Source organism: Typopeltis vanoorti, chromosome 8, assembly GCF_054136105.1.
Source record: "Typopeltis vanoorti isolate ZY-2024b chromosome 8, IOZ_Tvanoo_1.0, whole genome shotgun sequence".
NCBI lineage: Eukaryota > Metazoa > Arthropoda > Arachnida > Uropygi > Thelyphonidae > Typopeltis > Typopeltis vanoorti.
Genome location: NC_143556.1, coordinates 27,894,342 through 27,908,582, shown reverse-complemented (window position 1 = coordinate 27,908,582; position 14,241 = coordinate 27,894,342). Strand labels below are relative to the sequence as shown.

The 14,241-nt window shown below is 36.4% G+C and overlaps 1 protein-coding gene across 5 annotated transcripts in view; it reads right to left on the bottom strand.

Annotated features, from left to right (window-relative positions):
- The window catches only part of LOC150103872 (serine/threonine-protein kinase Nek7-like), a 199,502-nt gene extending 185,701 nt beyond the window's left edge, over positions 1 to 13,801 (bottom strand). For 2 of the 5 annotated variants that reach the window (XM_090396578.1, XM_090396580.1), the window contains exon 1: positions 12,715 to 12,945. Coding sequence is in view for 1 of the 5 variants with exons in the window: in XM_090396577.1 (XP_090252703.1) it covers positions 13,677 to 13,679 (3 nt within the window). In the remaining 4 variants the exon portion in view is untranslated. Of the gene's footprint in view, positions 1 to 12,714; positions 12,946 to 13,676 lie in introns of those variants that run through there. The other 3 variants (XM_090396582.1, XM_090396579.1, XM_090396577.1) reach the window with 3 other exon arrangements.
- Between the last annotated feature and the right edge of the window lie 440 nt (positions 13,802 to 14,241).

Genomic DNA, 14,241 nt, shown 5'->3' with positions numbered 1-14,241 from the left:
TGTTCATGCAAAATATTATTATTATTATTCAGCCCTCCATGGAGTCAAAAGACTCATCATGGGAGGTGCTTCCTAAGAACATAAAGTCTGTCAAGACTCATCGAGGGGAGGCCCCCCCCCCTAAGAAACACAAAGTCTATCATACCACTCCTTAAACTCATTGACCAAATGTACAAGATTCTTTAAACTGAATGAGAGCTATAACAAATATAGCATGAAAATTTGAAATCAAAAACCAAACCATTAAAAACAGGCAGGGACACATAAAATTTCACCTGAATTTTCAATGGAGAACCTATAAAACAAGTAAAATAATTCAGCTATTATAAGCACAATTTTTAATAAGATAGCAAATTAACAAACATCTGCCATCTTTATTAAAACAAAAGCTGGTATGGTGGAGAGCCGTTCTTTTGAAATGCCTATAGTCTCAGCAATTTCATGCACATTGACTCACCAGTCATCCAATACTATATTTTGCACTTGATCAATGATTTCTGGTGTTGTTACACATTTTGGACATCCTTCACGTGGATTATCTTCAAGGCTGGTACAGCCATGTTTAAACTAGGCAGTCCATTTCTTAATTGTCAAAAATGAAGGAGTTGAGAGTCCATAAACTTTTATAAACTTTGAATGAATTTCTTTTGGTGCTAAACCTTCTTTTACCAAGAATTTTATAACCACACAATACTCAATTTTATCCATTATATAGAGAACACTTTTGCTTCAGACACCTATATAAAACAAACTACTTAATAGAATGACTTGCAATTTCACATGGGTACTTATGAGAGATGTACCAACTTAGTAATATGAAGCTAAAATTCTTTCCCGTTTTTCCGTAATTGATGATCAAATAAATAAACTCTCAAGTACTTTTATACACATGATACTTTTACACAGCCTTTAATTCTTTAAGGATTATTTTTGATGGTACAAAAAGTTGATTCAACAAGTCCAGTAACTACTTTTTTATCCTTCATGTTTTCCTCTAATCTCTGCTCTTCTCTCACAACAGAAAACATTTCTTCTAAAACAATAGCTTTTTCTTTTCTTTGAAGGTTTATTAGAATTCATTCTGTTGGGTGTGCTTAGTATAGGAAAAAAAAAAAAAAAAAAAACATAGAGACCGGTAAATTAAAATCTGAAGATAAGCAATGTAGAAACATGACGGCTGGGGTGTCGCCCGGTTAACCAAGGCCCCCATTGTTTTCGCCAGGGAACCAGGGAGAACAGCGAAAAGTCGGCTATGGGAACAAATCTGAAAACTAGCCCCAACTCAACATCACCAGGGTTAAAGATCGGTACTATCAATGTAAGAAGCCTGAATGGCAAAGAAATGGAGCTAGCTGAGGAATTAGATAAGTAGATCTAATTCCAGATCGACATAATAGGGGTAACCGAAACAAAAAAGACCAAAACTGGTGAGATCTTTCTGAGCAATAAATACAAAATGTTATATTCAGGCAATGACAATCAAGGAAAAGACGGCATAGCCATAGTATTCAACACAAAATACGAGGCTAATCTTGAATGGCAGTCAGTCTCAAGTAGAGTAATGTGGGCAAATATGAGAATGGGGAACTGGACAATGAGACTTCCCACAGAAGATTCTACTAAGGTAGAAGTGGAGGAATTTTTTGAGGTTTTAGAAAAACCAACTGACACAATGAAAAAGGAAAAGTTGGTCCTTGTTGGGGATCTAAATAGCAGAGTAGGATCTAAATAGCATTGTCAGACATACAAAAATATTTTGGTAAAATTTGGAGAAGAGAGCAAAGCTAATAATAATGGCAAATATCTGTTGGATTTCTGCTCAGCACATGGACTGGTTATTGCTAACACCATGTTCCAACATAAAAATGTGCACAAATTCAAATGGAGAGAAGAGGCTAGGAATAAGAAAAGTCTCATTGACTATGTTATTGTTGATAGTGATGTTTTCTCCCTGGTGCAGGACACCAGAGTATACAGAGGATTTGAAATTGGAAGTGATCACTATTTAGTCTTGAGCAGGATAAAATTGAATTTCATATTGAAAAGAATAACACGTAAGAAAGTTTTAAAGCGAATAAAAGTTGAGCAGCTCTCAGATGTGAACTGTAGACTAAAATACACAAAGATTATTGAATAAAAAATGAAAGAGTTTGAGAACAGGAATCAAACCTTGGAGATTCAGTGGCAAACTCTGAAGAAAACATTGATTGATTCTGCCAGAGAGGCATGTGGTGAGGTTGTCTGCAAGGATAAAAAAATCAGAACTCCCTGGTGGACACAGGAAGTTAAAGAGGCAGTAAAGGAAAAGAAGAAAGCATATCAAAAGTTCCTGTCCAATAAGTCAGCTTGTGCTCTTAAAGAATCCAGAGACAAATGCAAGAATGCTAAACACTGTGTAAAACTAGCTAAACAAAAGTCATGAGAGGACTTTGGCAAGAAAATAGAAAATAAATATCAAGAAGGTGGCAAAATATTCTGGAGGTTGTTGAAGAAGCTTAGGAAAGGAGGAAAGAGTGTTGTAAAAGGAGTTAGAGATGATAAAGGTGACATGAAAACTGGTGAAAAAGATATCCTTGAAGTATGGATTAATTACTTTGAAAAACTGCTAATGAAACAAGCAGTGATGACAGCACAGTGGTAAAAAACACTGACCAGGCATGCAGTCAGGAATACATATCCATACTTGAAGTAGAAAAAACCATCAAAGGCTTGAAATGTGGAAAGGCTGCTGGAGTAGATGATATTCGACCAGAAATGCTGAAGTATGGTGGTATAAGAGTCTTACAGTGGCTGCGCTGCATAGTTCAGAAAGCCTGAACAGAGGGGAAAATTCCCAATGATTGGAGTAGAGCTCTCATGGTACCCATATATAAAAAGGGAAATAAAACTGAATGTGAGAATTATAGAGGTATTTCCCTACTGAGTGTTCTGGCAAGATCTATGCAAGCATACTTGAGAAACGGTTGAGAAGAATATAACAAAGATCTGTATTTAAGTTTTGCCAATTTGGAAAAGGCATATGACAAGGTGCCAAGAGAGAAGCTATTCAATACACTACAGTTATATAGTGTCAATGGGAAGGAAAGTGGTATCAAGCAATACTTAGTCTTTATTTGAGTTGTAAGTCAACAGTTAGAATTGAAGGAAGTACAGGAAGATGGTTTAATGTTAAATCTGGTGTGAGACAAGGATGTACATTATCCCCTCTGTTATTCATTATCTATATGGATCACATTATGAAGGAGAGTGGCATTAAACATGATATCAAAATTGGAGATGTTAATCTCAGCTCTTTGCTTTATCCGGATGATGTTATACTTCTAAATAAATCCACTACAAGATTGCAAGATTCCCTGACTAAATTGAATAGCTGTTGCAATAGATATGGAATGAAGGTCAGCAATAAAAAGACAAAGACAATGAAAATAGGCAGAATCATTGAAAATGAAATTGAAAATGTTTTTTAAGTTGTTAAGATCTTGGAGAAAGTAGTGAGGGACCGTATACAGCATTGGACAGATGAGGGTAATGTTATCTGTGAAAATCAACATGGATTTGTGAAAGGATGCTCTTGTTTTAGCAATATGCTAGCCTTTTATAATAAAGTTTCAAGAACATTAGATGAGGGAAAGGCATATACTGCAATTTTCTTAGACTTGGCGAAGGCATTTGACAGGGTGCCACATGATAAGCTGATATCTAAGTTGCAGCACATGGGTCTGGATGTTGGATTGGTCAACTGGATTCAGGATTGGCTGTCTGATAGGTATCAGAGAGTTGTGCATGGTGGAGCAGTTTCCAGGAGGCAGAGGGTTACAAGTGGGGTCCCACAGGGCTCAGTACTAGGACCTATATTGTTTAACCTTTATATCAATGACATAGCCAGTGAATTGCAGGGGGATATTCAGTTGTTTGCGGATGATGCGAAGCTGGGAAGGATTATTAGTAATAGTGCAGATGTGGTAGCCCTGCAAGAGGATTTAAATAAGCTAGATAGATGGGCAAATGAATGGGGATTTCAGTTTAATGCAGCAAAATGTAAGGTCTTGAGGTTTGGGAAACATCGATGGGATGCTGCATACTCTATGGGAGGAGTTATATTGGAGGAAGTAGGGGAGACAAGAGATCTAGGGTTGATGATTGATAGAAACCTGAAGTTTAGGGGACATATTGCAAAGGTGGTGAAGGTAACACAGAGGATTGCTGCTATTATGAGAAGGACACTGACCTGCAGAGATAAGAGGGTTATCATTCCGTTGTATAAGTCTCTGATCAGACCACACTTGGACTATTGTTCTCAGATTTGGTCCCCAGGATTTGAAGGGGATAAATTAACTGTGGAAAGGATACAAAGACGGATGACAAAGATGGTTTCAGGACTGTACAAGGATAGTTATGAGGATCGGCTGAGAGAATGTGGACTGCAGAGTTTGGTGGATAGCAGAAGGAGAGGTGATATGATTGAGACTTTTAAACTGTTGAGAGGTGGTTACAGGGTTGACACTGGGGAGTTCTTTCGCTTGGTTGAACAGTGGGAAGGAGTGATGACAAGAGGCCATCCCTGGAAGTTACGAAAGGAAACTGTGAGCAAGAGGGTAAGGAGTGGTTTCTTTGTGTGGAGGGTGGTTGAGCCGTGGAATGCATTGCCTGGTGGAGTGGTGGGAGCGAGAACGGTCAGTGAGTTTAAAGAGTGGTATGATAGACTTTGTGTTTCTCAGGGGGGGACCTCCCCTCGATGAGTCTTGACAGACTTTATATCTTAGGAAGGACCTCCCTCAATGAGTCTTTTGACTCCTTGGAGGCCTGAATAATAATAATAATAATAATAATGTCAACTGTGTTGTGAATGGAGAACCTGTGGAACAAGTAAAACATTTCAGCTACTTAGGCACGATTTTTACTGAAGATGGTAAATTAAATATAGAAATAGACAACAGAATCAGCAAAGCTGGTATGGTGGGAAGTCAATTGAATAAATTAATTCATATGGAATAAGAGAGAAATTAGTTGGAACACTAAATTAACTGTATACAAGACAGTGTTCAAACCCGTTTTAACTTATGGTCAGAAATAAAACACTTGACCAAAGACTAGAGACCGCAGATATGAGAGTCCTGAGAAAGATTATAGGCGTGAACAGAAGGCATCAATGGCAATATCATATTAAAAACGAGGATATTAGGAAACAACTTGACATTCTCGGCATCCAGGAATGCATTAGCAGAGCTAATCTCAGGTGGTATGGTCACTTGAACAGAATGGGCGAAGAAAGATTAGTGTTCTCTGCCAGGTTGGCAGCAAAACAACCCAGAGGAAGACCAAGATATAGGTGGATTGATACAGTACAAAGTGCCTTAGACAATAGAAATATAAAATCTGATAATGTTGGAATCTTGACAAGTAACAGACTGATCTGGAGGAAAATTGTAGATAGGAAGTTAGTAATGATATAATTTTTGCATGTACACCCCTTGTGGGTACATGGCAGGAATTTGATGATGATGATGAGAAACAGTTTCAACCATAGTGAAAATTAAATATTAGCTGCCGTAGCGCAATTAGAAGAACAGCGGAACATTGCGTCCTTCGATTGGAAAAGACCTGGGTTCAATTCTTGTCGTGATGAGAGGAATCCTTATATGGGCTTTTTCACTTGAAGGTGAGTTATAAACTCAGTTTTTCATCCTGTGTACAGACAAGTCAACCTTCAGAACACATGCAATTTACAGACCAAAAATACTGTTGATGGTGATGACAGAATAGATGGCATTGATGGTAGTAGTGTCATGGTTGGAGAATTAAGTAGTAGTGGAGAGGATGAGATGTATTAGCAAAGTAGAGTAGTGTGCCCTCCCACAAGGAGTCCTTGGACTCCCTGGAGGTGTCACATAATTATAATAATAATAATGAATCAATAATGTAAGAAAAACCAATAATGTAAAGGTATTCACATAAACAAATTTCCACATACACAGAACCAGCATGTGCCATTCCAAATGGAAAAAAAAATCAGAAAAAATAGCAGTAACACAAAATCATGCAAGTCAAATGATTGAGACATTCCTGTACATAAAGTATTATTTGTTTACAATGTTCGATGTAATATCATACTTCATGAATGAATGAAATATGATATATGATAATATTTCATATATATTGATGAAATATGATAATTCCTTCTTATTTCTATAAGTGTTTTGTCATCGTTAATAGGCAAGTTATCATAGCAAAGTGGTAAGATGTATGCTTTTATTTTCAAATTTTTTTTTTTAATATTGATCCTATACATGAGATATTGAGAGACTTATATGCACATCATGACGAGTGCAGATGAGAATTGAGATAGAAGTTTATTGATGTTTTTTTTTTTTAAGAAGAGTTTGGAAATACTTCTTGAGGAAGGCTGTTCCAGAGAACAGAGGTGGACAGAATAAAAGAGGATGAATAGAAGCAGGTTCAGTGTGTTTGCAGTTGTACAGTAAAGGGGTGCCAGGCAGCTGCAGCTCTTGTATTAACGTGTGAAACAGAAAGTAGAGGAATGATGGTTGTCAATTCACCGGAGCAGTGACCACATGGAAGTACGTGTAGAATAAACACAGTGATGAAACACTGCATCTGTGAAATAGAAGATGAATGAATCTGCAAGAGGGATCTATGAGACTGCAATACAAACCACACAGTATTCTAAGCATGAGAAGATTTGGGATTTGTATATAGTTGAGAGTTGGTTGGGTGTAAAATAGTCTCATGAACAAAAGAGAATGGCTAGTTTTTTGGAGAGGAGGCTACTGATGTGATGTGTTTATAACAGGAGAGACTAGTGATAAATGTTAGTGCGAGCAGAGTGAGATCCGATCTTGTCTGGTGATGTGTATATTACTGAGGGTAAGGGTAGGTGAGCTGATATCTCTTTTGAGAGAGAAAAGAGGCAAGACTGCTTCGGTGTTATTGAACATGGCAAGATTATCCTCGCCTCACTGAAGGATAGTACATAGATCAATGCTTAGGGCACTAGTTTTAGATGTGATGTGATCTTGTAGCCTGGGATGTATGAATACTACAGTGTTTGTCAAATGAGTAAAGAGTACCATCAACTGTAAAGCTGTGATAGGATTAGTGGTGATTATGAGTAGGTCATTTCTGTATAAGAGAAAGAGAGCATGTGATAGGACAGAGCCTTCAGGCACTTCTGCAGCAATTGGGTAACCAGAGAGAAATCTGGCTACCCAATTACAAAAGGTAGCAGGGAGATGAAAGGATGACAATTTGCTTAGCAGGCCTCAATGCCACACACACACACACACACACACACACACACAGGCTAAGCATTGCCAATATCAAAGTCAACAGCACAAGTTTCTCTAAAACTTTCCATGGCACGTGTCCAGTGTTAGGTGATGTAAGCTATGAGATCAGCTCTGGATCTTGAATGGTGGAATCTGTACTGGTGGGTTACTGATTAATTCATGGGCCTCTGAAGTAGTGGAGGAGTTGGTTATTGATGACTTTCAACATTATTTTGAAGAGACAAAGATGATGGCAATTGGTCGGTAGTTGGAAGGCAGACTTCCATTGCCCTTTTTTTTTTGGAATAGGATGGATATGAAACTGCTTCCATGCATTAGGATATGTACCAAACATGTATAATAAATTGTAGAGATGATGCTGGACAAGCATTAGCTCTGGAGTAGAATGTCTGAGAACAGTTGGAGAGACCAGGACCAGAAGACTTTTTAGTATCCAAGTTATTTAGTATTTTCTGATGTCTTTTGTCAAAAAACTACAGGAGGCATACAGTGCTTGGATTTCTGTATGGTAGCATATGATTTTCAAAAAGATCAGAGAACTAACAGGAAAGTTTAGTGCCAAGGTGACAATATTGAAAAGTAAACACAAAGGATATCTTACAGAAGCTGCAGACATCAAAGAAAGATGGAAAGAGTATACAGAAGACCTTTACAGAAAGGACTCCAAAATTACTGAGAAATTTGAAGAGCAGAATTATACACAGGAACCAGTACCAGTGGAGAGCGAAGTGAGGTGGACACAGCACCAGATATCCAGTAAGAAAGCACCAGGAGGAGATGGAATATGCATTGAGCTACTCAAAGCCCTGGGAGAAGAGGCAGTTAAAGTTTTAACAGCTCTATGTCAGCAAATTTGGATCACAACTACATGGCCTAGAGAATGGAAAAAATCAGTTTATATACCTTTATTGAAGAAAGGTGATGCAAGAGAGTGCGAAAATTACAGAACTATAGCATTGATTTCTCATGCAAGTAAAGTCTTACTTAAGATCATTCAGAAAAGATTGGAACCATTCATGAAGAGAGAAATGCCAGATGAACAGGCAGGATTTTGAAAAGGCAGAGGAACAAGAGATCAAATTGCCAATGTGAGATGGATAACAGAAAGAGCACAGGAATATCACAAGAATGTCTACCTTTGTTTCCTTGACTATAGCAAGGCTTCTGACTCTGTAGATCATGTGAAACTGTGGAATGTGTTAAGAACAATGGGAGTCCCAGAGCATTTCATTATCCTTCTGAGGAATCTTTATTATGAACAAGAAGCTACTGTCCGAACAGATCATGGAGAAACTGAGTATTTCACAATAGGTAAAGGGGTGCGACAAAGATGTATTTTATCTCCATACCTGATTAACTTGTACAGCGAATATTTAAGAATGGCAGGACTGGAGGAGTCTTCATTTGGAATTAAAATTGGTGGAAAAAATATTAATAATTTGAGGTATGCAGATGATACCACCTTGCTAGCAGAATGCAAAGAAGATCTGAAGGAACTTATTATGAAAGTTAAAGAAGAAAGTGCTAAATATGGTCTTAAACTTAACTTCAAAAAGACAAAAGTTATGGCAACATGTGAACTTAATGATTTTGAAGCAGATGGGGAGAAAATGGTAGCAGTTAACAATTTTGTGTTCCTAGGATCTCGAATTGATAAAGATGGTTATTGTACCGAAGTTAGAAGAAGATTATTACTCAGAAAAAACAGCAATGACAAATTTAAGCAAGATCTTTAAAGATAAAGATATTAGCCTCACAACAAAAATCAGAATCGTGAAAGCATAGATACAGGGTGTTCGGGATAAATTTGACATATTTATAATTAATTATATTTTTCCGTAAGTTACATGTATTAACACACACTTCTCTTCATTTAAAAGTTTGGACCCTTCTTCATTCATATACAAGATGTCAGAAAGGATGGATAGCTGGAACCCACCTGAATCATGGAAGAGAATAACTTGTATCATGATGATTCGTGCCCGCCATCAAAATAAGGATATTACGACTGCTGCCCAATGCTCCCTGAATACAGTAAAAACAATCAGGCATGAACTAGAGACTTGCAATGGTGACTACGAGGATGTAGCAAGAAGAAAGATCCCTAGCAGACGATCTGATTGCGTTCGTACAGCAGAATTCCTCGCAAATCTGCAGGAACAGGTGTTGAAGAACCCTGGCATTGGAATTCGGGCTTTGTTCGTGGAGTTGCTAACTGTAGTCAAGCCCTGGATAACAAGGGTAGCCAATGGTAGGCTGTATGTATGGCAGCAGGATTCGGCCCCTTGCCACACCTCTGGGAAAAGTCAAAAATGGTTGTCTGAAAATTTCTACGACTTCACCAGTCCAAATGTTTGGCCTCCAAACTCCCCAGACCTTAACCCCATGGATTATTTTGTATGGGGCGCAGTTGAAAAAGACACCAATCGCACTTCCAGTAATACAAAAGCCCAGTTAATGGATAAAATTAAAACCGTTTTTGCGGCCCTTCCCAGGGAGACTGTAGCATCAGCTTGTTCGAGGTTCCGAAGCAGAATTGAAGCTGTGATCGATGCTAATGGTGGTTATTTTGAGTAAATCTTGTTGATAGTATTGTAATTAACTCTGCCTGTAATGTTTTTTTGTCAATTCATTAAATTTAATAGATACAAAGAAGATTTTCTTTTTCCTTACGAAACTGTCAAATTTATCCCGAACACCCTGTATTCCCTGTGGTGCTGTATGGATGTGAAAGTTGGACCCCTGAGAAAAAGTGAAAGAAGGAAGATAGATGCATCTGAATTAGGTTTGGAGAGACGCTTGCTAAGAATACCATGGACTGCAAAGCAAACCAATAAATCAGTGACAGACAGAATAAATCATCAAGATCATCAAGCAAAAATTGTCATACTTCGGACATGTGAGCAAATGACAGTCTGGAGAAGATGATGCTTGCTAAAGCTGATGGAAGCAGGAGAAGAGGAAGACCAAGAATTAGATGGGTGGATGGAGTTAAAGAAGCAACTGGAGTGCACTTGGGTGTTATGAAAGACATGGTCAGAGACAGATCGGAATGAAGAGTGTATGTTCATGGAGTTGCCAGGAGTCGGAAATGACTCGATGGATCATAACACACAGCATATGATTTTGTCTTGGTTAGTTATGCAGGAATAAGTTACTAGAAGTTTAATACACACATGAACATTAAAATAATATAACTCTTAAATAAAATAACAGCTTCACACGTGTAAGAGAAAACTAAATGTAATTTATTACTCCTATATATTTTGCTCAACATATCATGAGCTTCTTTCAATCAGAAGACAGAAGTGGTAACAACATTTAAATACTGAATTCAAGAATGAGTTATACATCATGCACATAAAATCATGTGCCTAGGTCGCAGCTGCACATTAGAAGGAAACTATCAGAGCTCAACTAATTAATTAAAAAATTATAAACAATTAACAGCAATAATTTCCCAAAACTTACAGATGGGCATACAGTCTATCTGATTAAGATTAGGATGGCAATATAGATCTTCACACAATTCAAAAAATAGATGATCAAATTTTAATCTAATGTAGTGTTGCATGTGGCAAAAAGAATCGTGAAGTAATCTCTTTCCTACTATTATGATTAAACAAGAGTTTAATCATAGTTCATCATTAAAATGAATTAAGTACTTCAGTGTATAGTAGCAGCTGGAAATTTGGCAATTGTCACAATTTGTTACATTGTGGCCCAGTGAATTCCACTACATGTTGATTTCACTTACAGAACATAACAGTATAACATGGAATAGTATATACTATACTAAATATATGTATGCTGTATTAGAATTATTTAATTAAACCTATATTGTATATTACTGTATGCATGTACAAGTCTCATTTTTATCACATATACAAATCCATAAATATTTTTGTAAATATGAACATCAAAATATGAAGCTTAACACTAAATCAGAAATTAACACTCACTACAGATCTATATAAGAATATATGTCTCAGTCCTGAATTTGCACCTTCAACTATTCCTTATAAACACTGAATCAAGAAGGTATATTGCAAAGGTAGCCCAAAACAGCACATCAGATTATGTGGTTGCAGAAGAACAGTAACAAGCAGGGATACAGAAGTTATCATTCCCCTTTATAAGGCTGTAATAAGACCACATGTGGACTACTGCATATAGAACTGTTCATCAGGATTTCATAGGGATGAAGAAGTGGTGAAAGAGGATACAGAAACAAGTGACAGAGGTTGTGGTAGATCTATGGAATTCCCTATCAGAATGATTGAAGGTCCGTGGTATTCAAAAACCAGTTGATAGATAAAAAAGATATATGATAGAAGCGAGTTATTAAAGGGATTTTATAGGACACCCATAATGCTTAGTTTCCCATAATGAGTTAGTATCCCATCCTTGACTTAGTATCCCATAATGCTTAGTTTCCCATAATGAGTTAGTATCCCATCCTTGACTTAGTATCCCATAATGCAAAGCATTATGAGATACTAAGGCAAGTGATGTGAAGTGATTAGCCTCTATATACGAGTTACCCAGTTGTGAAGTTACTTCACGTGCAAACTTTGTTTGCTTACACTTGGATATTAAACTAAGAATATAACTATATTTTAGTAATAAGGTGTGACACCTTTTGGCTGCATGTATATGGAAATATAACTTCTACATTACTTCAACCTTGGTATCACTTTTGGGTCTGGCTCCCACTGATGAGACCTCAATAAAGGTCGAAACTGGTCTGGATAGTGACCCTCACCATAATGCATAGCATTATACATGTCTGTAAGGATATGTGCTTTGCATTATGGGATACTAAGGTAAGTGATTGTGAAGTCATTAGCCTCTATATACAAGTTGCCCAGTCAGGAAGTTACTTCATGCACAAACTTTGTTTGCATACACTTGGATAAAGGATTAAACCAAGAATATAATTTCTTGGCATCTTTAATTTATAGTATAACCAAGTGGAAAAGCTTTCAACAACACTGAAGACTTTCCTCGATACATGGCAGGAAGAGAGAGAGAAAGAGAGAATGAGGGGAGTCACGCATTGTATAAGAGTATGGTTAACAAGAGTGTTAGGACTAGATTTTTTTTTTATTAGTGAATGGATTGCCAGAGGTAATTTGAATGCTTCATCAGTGAATGAGCTCAGTGAGTGTTATGATAGGTATTCTTCCATAATTAGTCTTCTGACTCCATGGAGATACCTGTATAATAATAATAGTAATAATAATAATTAATGCCTGATAACATTTAAAAAAAAATGGACAAGTATATAAAAAGCGTGCTAACAAAAGTAAATGACTTTAAATTATTAGCTGTTAATTTAGTGTCATCGACAATGCCAACTAAAAAAAAACAAAAAAACTGTGCAGTTATTTCAGTATGTACATACAAATGTTTTTCATATGCTGAAGTTTGAGAAGGCGGGTATGCCTCAGTTAAAACATCACATTTTGCTTTGTCCCACTGATATCAAAATTAAAAATAAACTGCTCTTAGCAGATCTTGCACAGGAAGGATTATGAGTAAACCTTTACAAATTATTTCTAGGAATATTTCCCATGTTACTCCTCTAAGTAAATATCATTTTTATGGCTATTTAGCCTATATTTGTTTAGGATGCCGCTTTTAGAATGTCATTGGCTTTTTATCAAAATTTAAGGCATTACTGACGTTTTATATAAACAGATATATGAAGAATATATAGGCGGAATAATTCAGACATACCTTTGTAAAGAACATCCTAAAAAGGTATGTCCGAATTATTCCTATATCTGTCTTATTCCTATATAAGACATCAGTAATGCCCTAAAATTTCAGTAAAAAGCCAATGACATTATAAAAGGGACACTCCTAAACAAAAACAGGCTAAATAACCATACAAATAATCTTTACAAATATGACCTTATCTAGGAATCAAGTAAATACACAAAAGTATGTGTTTACTCTAAAACAAAGAAATTTTAACGGTATGTGCAAAATATTTATACGCAATTTACTCGTTTTAGAAAACATGTTTATTATTATGAACAATGCATTATATGATGAACATTTCATTTCACCGCAGTTAATCTTCATTCAGGTATTCAATGAACTTAAAATTACATATCACCGTTAGAGAAAATATAATAATCATTCAAAATGTTAATAGTTACTGCCAAAAAAAAAAAAAAAAAAGAAGTTTGGAATGTATTTTACAACTAGTATTTTATTACCGAATCAACAGTAATAAGTACAATTTATTGAATCGTAGCTGTTAAAAAATAAAATAAAAATTTGAAAAGCCAAATGTGAATTCTCTCGACCTCAAAACAAGAAATTATTAGGGTAATCCCCCGGCACACACGTACATACCATAACAGTATTTCAGAAGCACATGTACAAGGTCACTAAAAAGTTACTTGACACTTAAAAAAATATGTGGCTTCATGGAACCTACATCATCACTTCACTTGCTTGAGAATAAGACTTTGGTGCATATCCCGACTGTGATGGAAAGAATTTTAGGCTTTTTTTTTTTTTTTTTTTTAACAAAAGTAAAATAATACGTTCTTAGGTTGCTGGGTTTTTTCTTTTTCTTTCTTTTTTTTTTTTTTTTTTCTTGTTGTCACAAAAACATTCATTCTTCAATCAGCAAAATAGACAGCCTCACTAAGAATACAGGCAACCGACAGACGTGACTCATCGAAACACTGATATCTCTAGTAGTCTTAAAGATCTCAATATTTCTAAAAGCCCTTAAAGAAGGGATGAATATTGATCAAACCAGAGATTCCATGAAGACCTAGAAACAGAATCTGTGGTCGTGTAACTCACGGCAATCGTATCCCGCTAAACAACTAAGGCAGTGCTAGGAGGACAATTTAGAGCTGCAAATTTTATCTCAACCATAAAAACACTGTGAAAGTATTCATATTTT